The sequence below is a fragment of the Sus scrofa genome, chromosome 2 (genome assembly GCF_054392235.1).
Source record: "Sus scrofa isolate SSC_HxYL_T2T_F1_AM1 chromosome 2, Sscrofa_HxYL_maternal_Yorkshire_Landrace_v2.0, whole genome shotgun sequence".
In the NCBI taxonomy this organism is placed as follows: Eukaryota; Metazoa; Chordata; class Mammalia; order Artiodactyla; family Suidae; genus Sus; species Sus scrofa.
In genome coordinates, this window is record NC_139384.1 from 86,555,202 (window position 1) to 86,574,061 (window position 18,860).

The 18,860-nt window shown below is 52.5% G+C and overlaps 1 protein-coding gene across 1 annotated transcript; it reads right to left on the reverse strand.

The window, feature by feature from the left end:
• Positions 1–1,560: 1,560 nt before the first annotated feature.
• GADD45B (growth arrest and DNA damage inducible beta) lies at positions 1,561–3,632 on the reverse strand. Its single transcript, XM_005654701.3, has 4 exons — positions 3,357–3,632; positions 3,153–3,254; positions 2,547–2,769; positions 1,561–2,289 (listed from the first exon to the last, which is right to left on the reverse strand). The coding sequence occupies exons 1-4, from the start codon at positions 3,398–3,400 to the stop codon at positions 2,176–2,178; spliced, it is 483 nt and encodes a 160-aa protein (XP_005654758.1). The 5' UTR covers positions 3,401–3,632; the 3' UTR covers positions 1,561–2,175.
• Between the last annotated feature and the right edge of the window lie 15,228 nt (positions 3,633–18,860).

Below are 18,860 nucleotides of genomic sequence, written 5' to 3' on the forward strand. Positions count from 1 at the left end.
TTTCAGGGATCTTCCTCCCCATCTCCCCCCATCCCCCCCTCTCCCGTGAAAAATCCCCCCTCTCCAGTCTCCTCAGCTCCCAACCCCAACAAACAGGATTCCCACTCCTCCCCCACCACGCCCCCTTAGACTCTCCCCTGGGGTTCAGGTCTCCTCATTCCCTTCCCCCACTCCCTACAGAGATTCCTTCAGCCCTTCTCCCCCTCCCCAATTTAGCCCCTCTGAGTTCCCCCACACCCTCCCCCCACTCCTAAAGCCTCTCTTCAAACTCCCCCTAATCCCTACAGGGATTCCTTCCACCCCCCCTCTTAGACTCCCTGGCTTCTCCCTCCCTTCCCCTCCGTCCCACATCTCTCTTGCTCCCTCCCCCCCACCTCGGGGCTGGTCTCTCCTCTTAGCGTCCCCCCTCCCCCCACCCCTTACAGGGAGTCTCCTTCCCCAGTTTTCCTCCCTCCCTTCTCCGGATCTCCCCTCTTGCCTGGAGGGATCCCCGCCCCTCCCCCTCCTCTCGCTCTGGGACTTCCCCCTTCTTCTGTCCCTCCCCCATCCTCCCCCGGCGGGGCTCCCCCGAGCCTCGTGACTCCCGGGGGGTGCGGTGAGGGGGCCGCCGGGGTTTTCCTCACGCGCCCACGTGGGGCCTCGTGGAAAGGTCGCGGCCTGCGGCTGGTCCGCGGGTCTCCTCCCGGCTGGGTTCCCAGGCCTGGGATGCAGGGTAGAGGAAGGGGTATTGCAGACCATGCTGCAGAGGCGGCAAGACTGAGGCCGGAATTAGGGAGTGGGCCGCGATCCCAGCTCCCAGCGCTGGGCGGGGGGCGACGCCACGCCTGCGACTTGGGGAGACCAGGGAGGTGGCCGGCCAGGCCTCAGTTTCGGTTTAGAGCAGCGTGCCAAGCCCAACTGGGCCATCAGCACGACTTCCTTGGGATATTTTTCTGCTTGTTGATTTCGGTTTGGGGAGAGAAGAAAAATTCTTTTTTTCTTTAGTGCAGTGAAGAGGCCCATCCTGGGAGAAGGAAGACCTGGGTGTCGGGGGGTGCCCTTGGGGGGTGATCCCCAAAACTTCCTGCAAAGCGCAAGCCCAGAGGCAGCTCTGAGCTCCCAGCCCCCCTAGCAGTGTGGCCGCAGGTGCCCCCTTGACCTCTAAGGACCTGGGCTACGTTGCCGGCTGGACAGCCAGGGGCCGCGGCCAGCCCCCTAGGGGTGCATCTATATGTGCCCAGAGTTTGGGGTTGGCTCCAGAACAGCCAGTAACAGCAGAGGCACGGCGGCCAGGTTTCGTAATAAACCGGTCTTTTAATTGCTATGGGGCAGGAGGAGGGGAAAAGAAAAAAAAAAAAGAGTCAAAGATTTGTTGGACCTGGGTGGCGCCGGCTGCAGAGAGAAGAGGCACTGTTTTTGCAAGGAGCCTGGAGCAGCTAACTCGGACTTAAGTAACACTTCCTGGTGAGCCTGCAGAGGGGGTGGGTGGGCAGGGGTAGCGCTGCTGGAGTGCCAGCGGGAGGTGGGGCAGAGGGGTCCCAGTAGCTCCCTGAGGCCGGGGCACAAGTATGCAAGAACCCAGAAGCTTTAGAAATTTATTACAAGGCCGTCATAGTAGAAGTAAAAATATATGTATCTGTAAGCCTCCCATCTCTCTTTCAGTGGTTCAAGTAGCAAGTGCAAGTAACAAAATAGATTGTCTATTTAGTTTGCAAACTGGGAGTTCCTGGGTACAGAGCAAATTCAGCCCCTGCTCCCAAGTCCCAAAGTCTAAGTCCTGGCCAGGGTGCAGACCCTCTGCCAAGCAAGGCCCATCTGCAGATGACAGCTCCCGTCTCAAGAAGGATGGGGGTGCAGTCTCACCCCACTCCCGGAATGTGGAGTCCAGGCCCTCCACTGTGAGGGAGGCAGCAGCTCCCCCACCGCAGCTTCTGCTCTGTCACCAGGCCCGAGCTCCGGGGTCCCCTCTCCTGCTGGCCTGGGTCCCATCTTCTCCTCACACGGTGGCCACTTCTGGCGTGCTGCTCCAGGCTGGGCACCGCTGCGCACTCCCCTCTCCTGTCTTCAGTCTCCAGTGATCCTGCCCCCGATGGTCTCATGGGTTGGGTTGTTTTGGGGGGTTGTTCTGGGGGGAGGGGTGTCAAATATTTATTTTGTTTTATTTTTTGGCAGCAACAGGTTCTGACCAGAAGGGTCTCAGCGTTCCTGGAGGGAGATGCAGGGGACCCACTGGTTGTTCCCCCGGCTCTCTTCGCAGTAACTGGCTACCTCCACCAGGCCGTGGCTTTTCCAGGCATCTGTGTGAGGGTTCTGTGGGAGGAGAAGACCGGGTTCAGTGGGAGCTCCAGAAGGGGGTGGGGAACCTCCCCCTCCCAGGGCCCCTTTGGGGAAAACAAGCTGGCTCAAAATAGCTCGCTGGGTGATGAGGCCCTAAGGCCAGCGGGCTGCCCACGGGACATGCCTAACGTGGCTGAGCGCTGAGCTGGTGCAGACCGGTCAGCTCGGCTTTGTTGACAAACACCGGCCCAGGTGCGGGTGGGGCGGGGCAGGGCGGAGGCCCAGCTCACCGTGACCAGGAGGCAGTGCAGGTCCCGGGCCTCAGTGGTGCCCTGGGTCTCGGCCGGCTCGCCCAGCAGCTGTGCCAGTCGCTGCATTCCTGACACCCGCACGATATCGATATCGTTGTCACAGCAAAACGACTGGATGAGGGTGAAGTGGATCTGCAGGGCGATGTCATCCTCTTCCTCCTCGTCAATGGCCAGGAGGCACAGGACAACGCTGTCAGGGTCCCTGAGGGGCCAGAGGAGGGCGATGGGTCAGCTGGGGACTGGGGAGGGGCCACCGCGCAGCGCGGAGTTTGCAAAAGCAAAGACACCGCAGGTTGCCGGGAATCGTGTATGCCTGCAGACGGTGGGATGGAGGTGATGTTCGGTTCAAGGTTCTGGGCGGGGGCGGGGGGAGGTAAGGCAGGGATATTGATGGGGAGGTTGCTTACACATGATGCAGCACCGGGATACTGCAGCCTCCCCACTCAGAAAGCAGAAAGGCCCTCAACCCACAGTAGGGACACATGGAGATGTCCCAGCCCCATGCAAGAGAGGGGCGCAGCAAGGATCGTGCAAAGCGAAGGGAGTCCCCACCCGCGCCCATCCCGGGGACGGGGTCTGACTCACACATTCATCAGCTTGGCCGACTCGTACACCCCCACGGTGAGGCGGTCCTGGCGCTGCGCGGCCACCAGCAGCTCCTCCACCGCGGCGCTCACCGTCTGCATCCTGGAGCCAAGGAAGATGGGGGTCAGCGCCGGATCGGCCACCGGGTACTCCGGTCCCCGCCCGGCCCGGCCGACCTCAGGCGGCGGGGCCCCGGTTACTTACTTTTGCGCCGCGTTGTCGCATGCCACGAGCTCTTCCAGTGTCATGTTGCAGTTATAATCCACAGTGGAAAACAGCCACACGACAGTTCCAAGGATGAAAATGAAAAATCCGAGGCCGGAGAGCCCAAAGCCTTCCCACGGAGCCCGAGCGTTCGTCTAGACCTTCAGATCGCAGCGAAATCCTCTCCACAAAAAACGAAAAAGATTGCAAATACCTCAGCAAAAAATAATCCAGGAAGCGACCGCTAACAGCGCGAGTCCTCAGCTTCAATAATCTGAACCCGCGGCCGCGGGCACCGCCACTTATAGACTGTACAATAGGGGCGTGGCCCCGGTGGACCGTCTTCTCTTCCTATTGGAGGAAAAACAAAGGCGAGAGAAACAGGCGCCGCGGTTGGCTGGCGGTGGGAAGAGGGCGGGGCGCCGTGCGGGGGCGCCCCACGTGGGGGCGAGAGCTGGGAGGAGGGCGCGAGGGGGGGGAGCGGGGAGTTTGAGTGCCAGAAAAAAAAAAAAGCAGAAGTTTTCTCCTGATTTCCCGGCAGCCGAGCCGCGTTTCGGGGCGCGCGCGGGATTTCCAGCGCGCCAGGCGGCCCTGACTTTCGGGGGGGCCTGGAATCCCCTCCCCGTCCTCGGAGAGTCCCCGGCCTGCACCTTTCCAAGTCCTGCTGGGGTTTTGCATGGGGAGAGAGCACTGTTTGCAGCCTGATCCTTTCTAGTGATGGTTTCCGGGATCTCCCCAGGCTGCAGGGACCCCAGACCCAGGGTGACTTAACTTTCTGGGCCCTTGTCTAATGGGAATGCAGCGCTGGCCTCCTTGGGTTGCAGGAGTGCAAAATAAAATTAGGAGTACGCAGTAAGCGAATAACAAGCAAGCGGTGATGGTTGCGGGAGACTGCCTCCAGGTCTCCAAAGTTGGGGGCTGCGAAGGCGGCCTGAGTCCCCACCTGTCCTATGACAATGCACACTGTCCTCATTGGGTTGCAGGAAGCCTTGACTTTAATAGGGAGGTACACAGTACGCACTCCGTAGAGTCAGTTACGACCTGGTAGTCGTAAGAGGCCGCCTCGAGGTACCCAGAAGCAAGGGTTGCAAAGCCTAGGACCGAGACGCGATGCCCCCTCCCCACCCGCCGCGAGTTTCAGGGTGGGGCGAGCGTGGGAGGTGCAGGTGGCTCCGCCTCGCAGGTTCCGCGCCCCCTGCTGGCGCCTCACTTTGGGTTGTTTGCACCTCCGCGCCTCACCTGACAGTGGGGGAATTAGAGGCCGGAGAGAGATCGAGGGAAAACATTTTTGCAGGCGTTGCGTGCTGCCACCTTGGCACGCTTCCCGCGATGCTCGCCACTTTTACTTCCTCCCTCCGGAGAGGGCGCTGAGTGTATTGAGAGTACTGTGTATCAGGCTCCCCCTATCACTTGCCTTATCTCTTAATCCCCAAGAACCTAGGAAGCAAGGGCTATGCTTATCTGCATGATGTAGAAGAGGAAACTGAGGCTTCGTGAGGCTTCCACTCCCTCAAGCTACGGGTTAATTCGTACTGGAACCACACTTGTGCGCCAGGCACGGCCGCACTCTGGGACTGCCGCCAGCCTCGCCCTCTCCCCGGGAAAGCAGTTCACGAGCCAGGCGGGCAGGCCCGCGTAGGACTTTCTCCCACGGTCGATCAGGGGCTCCCGGGTGACTCACAGCTGCGCCCCCTCCCCCGCCAGCCTGGGGTCTGGTCTCTGCCCCGCCGCTCGGTTCCCCCAGCTCCTCGGCCAGCGGTCGAGCTGACGCATCCCGCCGCCTCCGCGCCGCCCACCGTGGGGGCGCGAAATGTTCTGGGCGCTGTAAGGCGAGTTGGCGCCACCTGGCGGCCATACGAGGTCCCTGCGGCCCGCAGCGCCGGAAGGGACAGACCGGCGGGGGCCGGGTGAGGAGGAGGACTGAGGTAACAGCGGCAGTATTTTGTATACACAGTATTTTATATGTGCAACATGTATTTAATAAGTTTATAGATGCAATTTTTTGAAAAATCAAGTAAACTACTGCCCAGGGCTGCGAGTTTTGTTTTTCGTTTGTTTTTGTTCTTAGGGCCACACCCGCGGCATATGGAAGTTCCCAGGCTAGGAGTTGAATCAGAGCTGCAGCTGCTGGCCTACGCCACAGCAACGCAGGATCCGAGCAGTGTCTGCGACCTCCACCACAGCTCACGGCAATGCCGGATCCTTAACCCACAAAGTGAGGCTGAGGGATGGAACCGACAACCTCGTGGTTCTTAGTTGGAGTCGTTTCTGCTGCATCACACCGGGAACTCCCCCCCTGTTTTTTTTTTTTTTTTATGGTAAAATATGCGTGCTATATATCATTTTGACCATTTGTAAGCATACTGTTTGGTGGTGTTAAATATATTCACAATGCTGTGTCACAATCACCGTGATCTAGACCTCAAAATTTTCTATCATTCCCAACATAAACTCCTGGGAGTTAAACATGAGCTACCACCAGCTCCTGTCACCTACCATTATACTTTGTCTCTATGAATTTTATCCTTTAGGGAGGAGGAAGAGAGTGGGATGGACGGGCACTCAGGGTTTTTGTATGCAAACTGTTAAATTTGGAATGGACCAGCAATGGGCTCCTACTGCACAGCACAGGAAACTGTGTGTGATTGGGTCACTTTGTTGTACAACAGAAATTGAAGAGATGTTGTAAATCAAGTATACTTTAATAATAGTAAAAAAGGAACCTCCCATAGATGGGATCATAGTGTATTCATCCTCTTGTGTCTGACTTATTTTATTGAACATAATGTCTTCAAGTCTCATCCATGTATACGTCAGAATTTCCTACTTTTGGGAGTTCCATTCGTGGCTCAGTGGTTAACGAACCTGGTTAGGATCCAAGAGGATGCAAGTTCGAGCTCTGGCCTTGCTCAGTGGGTTTACAATCCTGTGTTGCCATGAGCTGTGGTGTAGGTTGCAGATGAGCCTCAGATCCTGGCTTGCTGTGGCTGTGGCACGGGCCAGTAGCTGTAACTGATTCGACCCCTAGCCTAGGGACTTCCATATGCCACGGGTGCGGCCCTCAAAAAAAAAAAAAAAGCAAAAAAAAAAAAAAAAAAGAATTTCCTCCTTTTAATTTAATGCTGACTAATATATTGCATGGATAGACCATATTTAGTTTATCCAATTCACCTGTTGTTGGGCATAGGGGTGGTTTCCAGTAATTGTTGTGTTGCATTACTTGTTTTTGTCCACAAAGTTTTATCGGAACCAGGGCAGGTTGTATGGTGAGGAGAGTGAAGCATCCACCACCTCAGGCACAAATTTTAAGGGAATGCTACAAAACTCAGTCGTCAAATAAGCAAATAATGTAGTTGATTGCAGTTGATTTACAATGTTGTGCCTTAATTTTTTTTTTTTATGGCCTTAACTGCAGCATAAGAAGGTTCCCAGGCTAGGGGTCCAGTTGAGGTTGCAGCTGCTGGCCAAGCCACAGCCACAGCAACTCAGGATTCAAGCCACATCTGTGACCTATGCCATAGCTTGTGGTAATACTGGGTCTAAGCCATTGAGCAAGGCCAGGGATTGAACATGCATCCTCATGAACACTATGTCAGGTTTTCAACCCACCACTGAGCAACAATTCTGAACTCAAAGTTTAGTAGTTCCCTGGTGATTCCTTAGGTTAAGGATCTGGCATTGTCACTGTAGTGGCTTGTGTCGCTGCTGTGGCACAGTTTCGATCCCTGGCCCAGGAACTTCTGCATGCTGTGAGTGAAGCCAAAAAAGTTTTTTTTTAATTTTTTGTTTTTCTAGGGCTGCACCTGCGGCATATGGAGGTTCCAGGCTAGGGATCGAATGGGAGCTGTAGCCTCAGTCCTACACCACAGCTCATGGCAATGCTGGATCCTTAATCCACAGCGAGGAGCCAGGGATTGAACCTGTGTCCCCATGGATACTAGTCAGTTTCATCTCCAATGAGCCACAACAGGAGCTCGCCCCTGCAAATTTTTTTTTTTTTTTTTGTCTTTTTGCCTTTTCTAGGGCCACTTCCGCGGCATATGGAGATTCCCAGGCTAGGGGTCTAATCGGAGCCGTAGCCACCGGCCTACGCCAGAGCCACAGCAACACGGATCCGAGTCGCGTGTGCAACCTACATCACAGCTTACGGCAACGCTGGATCCTTAACCCACTGAGCAAGATCAGGGAACAAACCCGCAACCTCATGGTTCCTAGTCGGATTCGTTAACCACTGTGCCACGACGGGAACTCCACCCCTGCAAAAATTTTTAACCGAAATGTATGTCAAGAACTCCCCACCCATGATGAACAAAAGTCAAGATTTTAAGTACAGACATGATCTGGATGTCCCATTGTAGGTCAGTGATAACAAACCCAACCAGTATCCATGAGGATGCAGGTTCTATCCCTGGGCTTGCTCAGTGGGTTAAGGATCTGGTTTGTCATGAGCTGCGTTGTAGGTTGCAGGTGAAGCTCCGACCTGGCGTTGCTGTGGCTGTGACCGTAGGTCAGCAGCTGTAGCTCCAATTTGACTCCTAGCCTGGGAACTTCCATATGCTGTGAATGTGGCCCAAATAAATAAATAAATACAGATATGATCTGACAGGGCAGAGGGCAAGGAGGTGAGTTTTGTAGGTGCAAGTTCAGATCCTATCTTTACTTGTAATTTTGATCTTTTAGTCATCAGGAATTTTTTTTTTTGCTTTGATTTTGATTTTTTTTTTTTTTTGTCTTTTTGTCTTTTGTTGTTGTTGTTGTTGCTATTTCTTGGGCCGCTCCCGCGGCATATGGAGGTGCCCAGGCTAGGGGTTGAATCGGAGCTGTAGCCACCGGCCTACGCCAGAGCCACAGCAACTCGGGATCCGAGCCGCGTCTGCAACCTACACCACAGCTCACGGCAACGCCAGATCGTTAACCCACTGAGCAAGGCCAGGGACCGAACCCGCAACCTCATGGTTCCCAGTCGGATTCGTTAACCACTGCGCCACGACGGGAACTCCTGATTTTGATTTTTTAAAATATTGCATTAAAATATTTATCTTGATGATTGAGTTTTTGGCAGCCCCTTAAATTTTGCTTCTGAGTGCAGCCCTAAGGCTCTCCCTGTTTGCTTCTAGAAGTGACTCAGTCTACAGGGGTGGGGGAAGCATTCACCCCCCCCCCACCCACCCCGACAGAGAACGCGTCATCTGGGGACTTCACCAGCCAAAAGACAGGGCATATTCTCACCCACTTGGCGAATGAGATCCCTGGTCTCTAGAAGTGGTCAATGTGAGCACTTTTTTTTAGGGCTATACTCATGGCATCTGGAGGTTTCTAGGCTAGGGGTCAAATCGGAGCCGTAGCTGCCGGTCTACACCATCACCACAGCAACATGGGATCCAAGCCTCCTCTTCGACCTACACAACTCACAACAATGCTGGATCCTTAACCTATTGAGCAAGGCCTGGGATCGAACCTGCATCCTCATGGATACTAGTGAAATTCATTTCCTCTGAGCCAGAACAGATAAGCACTTTTAACATGAACTTTGCCTTAAATTGAAGATACTCATAAGAGCAAACTTCTTGAACATTTACTTCATGCTAAGCCTTTTGTAAGCAGTTTCACCTGCAGTGCCTACAAAATTGCACCTGTGTGATTGTTGCCATTTCCAGAGGTGGAACAGAGCCCTGGGAAGACAGTGCCGTATAGTCCAAGGGCACAGAGCTGAATGGTCCAAGGATGTCCCAAGATCCAAGAGTTCACACAAGATGCTTGGAGTCTGGAGGGAGGAGGCTGGGGGATGTGGGTCTGGGAGGAGAATAAGCAAAGGGAGTTTGGAAGGATGAGTAGGTGTTTCCTGGTGGAGACAGGAAATGGCAGACAGAGGCCTGGCGCCTTGCGGGGAGGCTGATGTGGCAGATGCAGAGGAAGGACAGGGCTATGCCTGGACTAGGGTGAGGAAAGAAGAGAAACTGGGAGGCGTGGGATTGAAAGGGGCTCCAGAAACTCAGTCAGCAAGATCATCTTTTTTTACCTCTCATTTTTTAAATTGGGAGAAAAATTCACATACCATAAAATCCACCCTTTTGGAGTATCCAGTTCAGTGGGGGTTTCTGTAGAGTCACAAGTTTGCAGCAGCATCACCACTAGTCCAGAATAAGATCAGTATATTTTTTTTTAATCTTTAAATTTATGTCTTTTTTCTTTTTTCTGTCTTGGTTTTGTCTTTTGTGTTTTTTCTTCTTTTTTGGTCTTTTTGCCTTTTCTAGGGCTGCTTCCTCGGCATATGGAAGTTCCCAGGCTAGGGGTCTAATTGGAGCTGTAGCCACTGGCCTACACCACAGCCACAGCAACTCCGGATCCGAGCTGCGTCTGTGACCTACACAACAGCTCTTGGCAACACTGGATCCTTAACCCACTGAACAAGGCCAGGGATGGAACCTGCGTCTTCATGGATCCTAGTTGGGTTGGTTAACTCCTGAGCCACAAAAGGAACTCCCACATTGGTTTTGATTTTTAAAAAATCTTACATGCAAATATGGTTTTTCATCATGCCGCAGTTCTTGCCTTTTCCTAGTCCCAGCCCTGCTTCTTGGGACCCACCTTAACCCCACCCCAAGCACACCTGGTGACGAGAGCCATGTCACGTGCTCAGAGGGGGAAGCCAAGTCTCTAGGAGGCTGGGGCGCTGGTCCGCCTGCAAGGGTGAAACCAGCTTCCCTCCCAGCATGGGTGCTGGGATGCTGCCAGATTGGGACTCCCAGGCCTGGGGAGGGACATTTGAATGGTGAGGGCCTCTCTCATCACAGGAAGTGCTATGGACCAAAGGTTTGTGCCCCCCAAATCCAAACACTGAAGCCTTAACCCTCATGGCAGGGTACTGGAGGAGGGGCCTTTGGGAGAGATTCGGGTTAGATGAGGCTACAAGGGTGGGCCCCCTGCTGGGGCTAGTGTCCCAGGAGATGGAGAGACGGGATTAGGATGCAGTGGGAAGGCAGCCGTCTGTCTGCATGCTCCAGTATAGGTCCTCACCAGGAACGGGCCAGCTGAGACAGGAGGGGTGTGAGGGCGGGTGAGGAGAATGTGGGACTCAGGGCAGGGATGGGGTGACCAAGAGACTTCTGCCTGCCTGGCTTTGGACCCCAGCCTCTCTCCTGACCAGCTGCGTGAACTCAGGCACGTCATTCCACGACCCCGTGCCTCAGTTTCCCCCTCTGCAAAACGGAAGTAACAGCACAATCTAGGATTGTTCCAGGCACAATTATGTTCATTCTGGTTCACACTTAGAAGAGGGCTCTGTGCTTGGTAACTGCCTTCTATTTGTTTTGTTTTGTTTTGTATTTTTAGGGCTGTACCTGCAGTATATGGAAGTTCCCAGGCTAGGGGTCCAATTGGAGCTGTAGCTCCTGGCCTATGCCAGAGTCACAGCAACAAAGGATCTGAACTGCATCTGTGACCTTCACCATAGCTCACAGCAACACTGGATCCTTAACCCGCTAAGCGAGGCCAGGGATTGAACCTGCATCCTCATGGATGCTAGTCAGATTTGTTTCCGCTGAGCCATAAGGGGAACTCAAGTAACTGCTTTCTTTTTTTTTTTTTTTTTTTTTGTCTTTTTGTCTTTTTTGTTGTTGTTGTTGTTGTTGCTATTTCTTGGGCCGCTCCCGCGGCATATGGAGGTTCCCAGGCTAGGGGTTGAATCGGAGCTGTAGCCACCGGCCTACGCCAGAGGCACAGTAACGCGGGATCCGAGCCGTGTCTGCAACCTACACCACAGCTCACGGCAACGCTGGATCGTTAACCCACTGAGCAAGGGCAGGGACCGAACCCGCAACCTCATGGTTCCTAGTCGGATTCGTTAACCACTGCGCCATGACGGGAACTCCAAGTAACTGCTTTCTAAATGGGGGAGGTTGTTTCACCTTCAGGTGTTGATTGAAGGCCTACTGGGTGCTGACTTGGTGTCAAGATAGGGGGTGGTAACACAACTACCTTGGGTGGGGTGGGTCAGGGTGGGCTTCTTGGAGGAGGGGACATTTGAGCTGCGACCTGAGTGGCATGAAGAAGCAGGGCTGGGTAATCTGTGAAGGGAGAGAGCTCCAGGCATAGCATGTGCAAAGGCCCTGAGGCAGGGCCACACCTGGCACTTCCCAGGAGCAGAGTGGGGGGAAGAGAGGGGAGATCAGCAAGGTGGGGCTTGGGGGCCATGGGAGGGCTCTGGATGTGACTTGGGCTGTGCCAGGAAGCCATTGGCATGCCTGAGGCAGGGGAGAGACATCATTTTTTTTTTTTTCCCAAAGATGAACAAGACATGATTTCTGTCCCTAAGGAGAGGCTTCCAGTCAGAGTGAGTCATCACCTGAACTTTGAGATGTTGGGAAGACAGGATGGGCTGGGAGGAGGTGGAAGCGACACACACGAGGTGGCAGAGATGTCAAGGGCACAGGTCAGGAGGCCAGAGCATGTTTGGGGAGACTGAAGAGGAGGGTGGGGGTGGGGCGGGGCCTGGGGCAGTGGCCACTGCAGGAGGAGGCCAGGATGTCTCTGACTCCATGTCCAGGGAAGGCTCTGCTCTGAGGTCAGGCTCGCCTGGTCCGCTTCCCACTCCAGCCCTCACAAGCTATGTGTCCTGTACTTGGTGACTTAACCTCTCTGAAACTCCCTTTTCTGGGAAAATCAGCTTGTCCAAAGGATTGCAAAAACCCATGACCTACAGAGTTCCCTAGTGGCATAGTGGGTTAAGGATCTGGCATTGTCATTGATGTGATGCAGGTTTGATTCCTGTCTCAGGAACGTGTGCATGCCTGGGGCGCAGCCCAAAAAAAGTAAAACACAGCAAAACAAAATCCAAGACCCAGACTGGGCTTGGCCCATAGAAAATGCTCTGTACACCTTCCCCACTGCAGTTACCTTGAAAGCTACCCCTCCCTCCCTAGACACCCCTGCCACCCTCAGCAGGCTCTCCCTACGGTGCCCAGAGGGCTCCCACCCAAACTGGGGGTCTCACCACTTCCCTCTTCTGTTCACCCTCCAAACACAAAACCCCAGTGGGAACCCCTTCCCACTGTTCTCTGACTGTGCCTGGCATGGTACTGCCCCAGGCCCTTTGTCCCTGCTGCTCGTCCCCCGCCCGCACCATCTGGCCCTGTCCCCACCCCCACCCCCAGTGTGGCTTCCCCTGGCCACTTGTGATATGAAGCAGACACAGAGGGACACGCAGTATGTGACTCCATGGATGGGTGACGTCCAGGACAGGCACATCTATGGAGACAGAGAGTGGGTTCCTGGTTGTCAGGGGCTGGGCAGGGGTGGGGAGTGACTGCTGATGGGGACAGAGTTCCTTTTCAGGGAGATGAAAATGTTCTAGAATTGTGGCCATGGCTGCACATATCTGTAAACGTACTAAAACCACTGAATCATACACATTAAAGAGTGAATTAGATGGTATGTGAGTTACATCTTGATAAAGCTGTGAGAACAAAGCAATATGGCAACAATTCTAGAACATTCCTCCTTTTGTAGATCCTGTTCTCTGTCTCCCCAAGGCTTGTCCTGTATTGGGAGGGTCCTCACCTGCACGCAGATCAGCCCACAAATCCATGCCTCAAAATAGCTCCCCTCTGTCCCCTCTAGGTCCTGGGGGTGCGCAGACTGGGGGCACCACCTGCCTTAGGAGAGGCCATCCGCCCAGGTGTTGGAAACAGGGGGTTCTGGAGTCCTGGGTACTGGAGTGACGGCTGAAAAAGGAGGTGTGGGGAGAGGTCCAGAAGAGGGACAGGTGGGTCTAAGAGTGGCACTAGGAGTTCCCTTGTGGTGCAGCGGGTTGAGGAACTGACATTGTCACTGCAGCAACTTGGGTTGCTGCTGTGGCGAGTATTCCATCCCTAGCTGGAAACTGCCATAAGTGGCAGGTGTCCCAGAAAAAAAAAGTGCAGTACCGACCCCAGCCCACGTCACTATAGTCCCTTGCCTGGGTGGCTTCTTAGCATCCTCTCCACCTGTGCTGGCTAGGTGCTAGCGGCCACCTGAGGCTACTGAGCACTTAGAATATGGCTAGACTGACTAAGGAATCAAATTTCAAATTTAATTAAAATTTGTTGTTGTTGTTTATTTGTTTTCAGCTGTGCCTGCAGCATGCCAAAATTCCCAGGCTGGGAAGTGAACCTGAGCCACAGCAGGGACCCAAGCCATAGCAGTGACGATTCCAGGTCCTTAACCACTAGGCTGCTGGAGAACTCCAAACTGAATTTAATTTTATTTAACTAAAACACACAAACAGAAATGGTGTTAAATACTTTCCCCTTAAACACAACTTTATTGTTGTCTTAAACTGTTGAAAATTTAGCATCCAAGTTGCAATATGCTGTAAGTATAAAAACCACACTGGATTTCGAAGACTTAGTGTAAGGAAAAAAAAAAAAAGAATATAAAATAGCTCATTAGTAATTTGTGGATGCTGGAGTTCCCTGGTGGCCTAGTGGTTAAAGGATCCAGTGTTGTCATTGCTGAGTCTTGGGTTCGATCACTGGCCTGGAAACTTCTGGATGCTTTGGATGCGGCCAAAAAAAAAAAAAAAATGTATGTTGATTGCAGTATTGGTTAGAATATCTTGAGTGTGTCAAGTTAAGTAAAACATATTAAAAATTATTCTCTGGAGTTCCTATTGTGGCTCAGCAGAAATGAATCTGACTAGCATCCATGAGGATGCAGGTTTGATCCCTGGCCTTGCTCAGTGGGTTAAGGATCTGGCATTGCCATGAGCTGTGGTATAGCTAGGAGTTGAGGCTCGGATCTGGTGTGGCTGTGGCTGTGGTGTAGGCCAGCAGCTGTAGCTCTGATTTGACCCCTAGCCTGGCAACCTCCTTAGGCCGTGGGCATGGGAACCCCCCCCCGAAAATTCTCTCTGTTTCTTTTCACTTTTTTTTTTTTTTTTTTTTAGCTTTTTAGGGCCACACCCATGGCATATGGAAGTTCCCAGGCTAGGGGTGGAATCAGAGCTACAGTTGCGTGCCTACACCACAGCAACGCCAGATCATTAACCCACTGAGCAAGGCCAGGGATAGAACCTGCATCCTCATGGATCCTAGTCGTGTTCATTAACCGCTGAGTCACGAAGAGAACTCCCTCACTTTTTTTTTTAAACATGGCATTCTGGAAGGGATTTTGTTGATAATTTGTTTTTAATTTATTTTTTTGACGTATAATTGATTTACAGTGTTAATTTCTGCCTACAGCAAAGTGATTCATACATATATACTCTTCTTCATATTCTTTTCCACTATGGTTTATCACAGGATATTGAATATAGTTCCCTGTGCTCTACAGTAGGACCTTGTTTATCTAGTCCATGTATATAATAGCTTGCATTTGCTAATCACAAACTTTTCATTCTTTAAAGCAGCTACTAGAATATTTAGTAACTACTTTTTTTGGGAAGATATTCCTTTTTAAAATTGAGATATCACTGACATAGAACACTGTGTTAAGTTTCAGGTATTGTTTTGATACATTTATACATTGCAACATGATCACCCTTGCTAAGGTTAACTGCCTCTATTGGTCACATAATTATCATTTTGTTTTTGTGGGATATTCTGTTTCTGTTGGGACCATGTTGTTCTATACAGCAGTATGAGGAAGTGTGGTTTATTTTTTCATTTTTTATCTTTTTGATCTTTTTAGGGCTGCACCTGTGGCATATGGAGGTTCTCAGGCTGGGGGTTGAATCTGAGCTTCAGCTGCCGGCCTAGGCCACAGCCACAGCAATGTGGGATCCAAGCCGCATCTGTGACCTACACCATACTCACAGCAACGCTGGATCCTTAACTCACTGATCAGGGCCAAGAATCAAATCCACATCATCATGGATACTATTTGGGTTTGTTACCACTGAGCCACAACAGAAATCTGGGTTTTTTCATTTCTGAAATGGGAAATACATCAAATACACAAAGAGTGTCTCTAACTTAGCTGTCAAGCCTAAAGAACAGAGACATTCAGGAGTTCCCTACCTGGCTCAGCAGAATGGTTTTAAGCCACTATATTTCTCTACACGGCACTTGATAACGAATACACAGATGTTACAGATGTTTCCTTCTCTAACACCTGGCTTCATCCACTGGAACTTCTCTTGTCCCTTGCCATGTCCACCATTGTGGGGTGTGGACTGTGCACTGGTTCGTCCCTCTCCCCGGAAGGTGGCTCCCGACTTGTTCACCTGAATAGTGCCCTCTTTTTCTTCAAGTCCTTGCCCCAGTGACACCTCCTCCAAGAGACCCACCTTGTTTAAAAATGCACCCCCGCTGGAGTCCCCGTTGTGGTGCAGCGGAAATGAAACCGACTAAGAATCATGAGGTTGCGGGTTCGATCCCTAGCCTTGATCAGTGGGATCCATCATTGCCGTGAGCGCTGGTGTAGATCTCAGATGCCGCTCAGATCTGGCGTTGCTGTGGCTGTGGTGTAGGCCGGCAGCTGAGGCTCTGATTTGATCCCTAGCCTGGGAACCTCCATATGCTTAAAAAAAAAAAAAATGCACCCCCTACCTCACAGGCTCCACCCAAGCCCCCTGTCCTGCTTTGTTCCTCCCCACTTGCTATCCTAACACCCCATACATTCACTCAGTTGTTAGGTCTCTCTTTTCTTTGTCTCTCTACTCTGTACTTGTCAGCTCCCTGCTGGATCTTTGTTGTTCTCACTGATGTGGCCCCAATGCAGGGCTCACAGAAAGGTCCAATCAGTGTCTGTCCATTTAATTATGCCTTCCAGCCCAGCACTTTAATTGGGATTTCAGGGTTCCAGCCCCAGGCTCCCTAGTTCTGCAGGTTTAGCCTGCAGGCTCTGGAATCTGGGTTCAAGATCCAGCCTTCCTCCAGGCTCTGAAATCAGGACCCTCCAAATTCAGGCTCTGGAATCCCAGCCCCCTAGTACAGGTTTGCGAATTAGGGGCCCCTAGGTTCAGGCTTTGGAACCTGTGCCACTCGACCGATGGAGAATCCACAGCCCCCCAGGTCCAGGCTCTGGAATGAGAGATTCCAGTGCAGACTCCAGAATCCGCGGTCCCCCGAATCCAGGCGCCAGAATTTAGAATCAAGTCTCGCGATCCTGGCTGGGAGCCAGCGGCAGCCGTTCAGCTGAGATTTTGAAAAATCTGGCGCCAAACTCCCGCGCGCAGCGGGGAGGGAAGAAGCGGGAGGGGATGGGGGATGGAAGTGGGGAGGGACTGGTTGGATCACCCCTGGCTCGGGATTTCTCTCCCACCGCCCGCACTCTTTGGCCTCAAAGCAGGCAGCAATTGGCTGTTAACTTTCCAGCGCCCTGGGGTTAGAGGGCCGCGGGTTCTAATCTCGCCTCCGCCCCACCCCTGCTGGGGGTCCCAGGACAGGTCCCCGGGTCACCCCGTTCCTCAATTTCCCGTCCTGGAAATGGACCAAGAGCCCCTGCCGCCTGTCGAGCCTGGAGAGCCAGCGGAGTGGACAGACCAGCTTCTCTGCCCGGGCCTCGGGCTAATGGGGAGGTGGCCTGGCCGCAGTTGTCCCCGCCCCGTCCGCTCAGCGCCGAAATTTGAAAATTGCTGAAGCCTCCCAAACTGAGCGCGCGGAGAGAAAGACCCGGCCCCAACCCTGGGAAGAGCAGGGCTTTCTGGGACTTGGAGTTCAGCCCCCCCGGGGGTCCTGCGGGTGCGGAGGTCCGCGGGGGGGCCGTGGAGGGGAGAGCTCGGGGCACAGATCTGGGCAGAGAATAGGAATCCGACGCCATTTCACAGACGGGAAGATTGAGGCCCAGGCCCGTGGTTGAGGCACAAGGAACAGCATTCTTGGTGCAGGGAACAGCACAGGCAAAAACCTGGAGGTGGATGGAACATTCAAGTGCCAAAAGGGGTCAGCGAGGTGGGTGCCAGATGGGACCCTGCAGGCTCTTGAATGGCAGGAGGTGGGGATTAAGTTGGTCTGTGGCCCAGCTCTGATGGGGAGGGCGCTGCAGCTAAGTCTGGGCGTGGAGGGGAGAAAGATGACCCCCTGAAAGCCCCAAACCCAAACCTCAATAATTTTTCTCTCCTCCAGCCCTGCCTCCTGTGGTATCACTTATTCGTACTTTGTTTTAAACACCATCATGTTCTACCAAAGTTCTTTTCTATTTGTGGACAAGGTGACAGCATAGGGTCCACAAATAAAGGTAACTTTGGAGAGGACCGCATAGTCATGATCTAGCCAGGGACTCACACCTGTGGGGTGCTGGGGTGGGGTGGGGGCTTTGCTTCTGGTAAGAGGGGAATGTTAGTGAAGATCAGGTTCAAGACAGGTGAGCACTAAGGGGAGACTCCCCCCCAACGCCTGCAAGGGCTGGAGCAGGAATCCGAGTTCTCAGTGTGTGCTTTGTTGGGGTCCGTGAGCAAGGCTGTTTGCGCCAAGCTCCTGGAGGTGAGATGTTTGGGAAGAGGCATTCTTGAGGCAGAAAAAACAGATGGCAAGTGCCAGGGTTAGAGGAAGGAAGTGGTTCTCAACTGAGGGAGATTTTGCCCCTTTGGTGACAGGTGGCAACAGGAACATTTTTGGTTGTCCTGGCTGAAGGGGGTGGGGGTGCTACTGGAGCCCAGAGATGCTGTCTATCAATATCCTTCAGTGAATAAGTCAGTTCTCCACCAGAGGGAGCAGTGGAGCCCAAATGTCCAAAGCACCAAGTTGGAGAGAACTTGTTCCATTTTTTGGTCTCTTCTGGATATTTATTTTATTTTATTTTATTTATCTTATCTTATCTTATCTTACTTTATTTTATTTTTGTCTTCTGTCTTTTTAGGTCTGCACTTGTGGCATTTGGTAGTTCCCAGGCTGGAGGTTGAATCGGAGCTGTAGCTGCCGGCCTACGCCACAGCCACAGCAACTCAGGATCTGAGCCTTGTCTGTGACCTACACCACAGCTCATGGCAACCCCGGATCCTTAACCCACTGAGTGAAGCCAGGGGTCGGACCTGCATCCTCATGGATACTAGTCAGGTTCGTTAACCACTGAGCCACGATGGAACTCCTGGACATTTTGTATAAGTGGAATCATACACTGTGTGGCCTTTTGTGTTTGGCTTCTTTCACTGAGCATTTTTTTTTTAATTGAGATATTTTAAAATTGATGTATAAATAACCTATTAGTTTCAGGTGTATAACTTACTGACTCCATACTTGTATATAGTGGGAAACGATTACAACCATAAGCCTAGGTAACATTCATCACCATACATAGTTATAGGATTTTTTTTTCTTGTGATGAGAATTTCTTCTTTATGGCCACACTCACAGCCTATGAAAGTTCCTGGGCCACGGATTGAATCTGAGCCACAGTAGTGACCTATGCCACAGCTGTGACAAGGCTGGATTCTTAATCCACTGTGCCAGGCCAGCGATTGAACCCATGCCTCAGCAGCAACCAGAACCACTGCAGTGTGATCTTTAACCCACTGAGCCACCAGGGAACTCCCAAGATCTACTCTGTTAGCAACTCTCAAATATGCAATACAATATTGTTATCTAT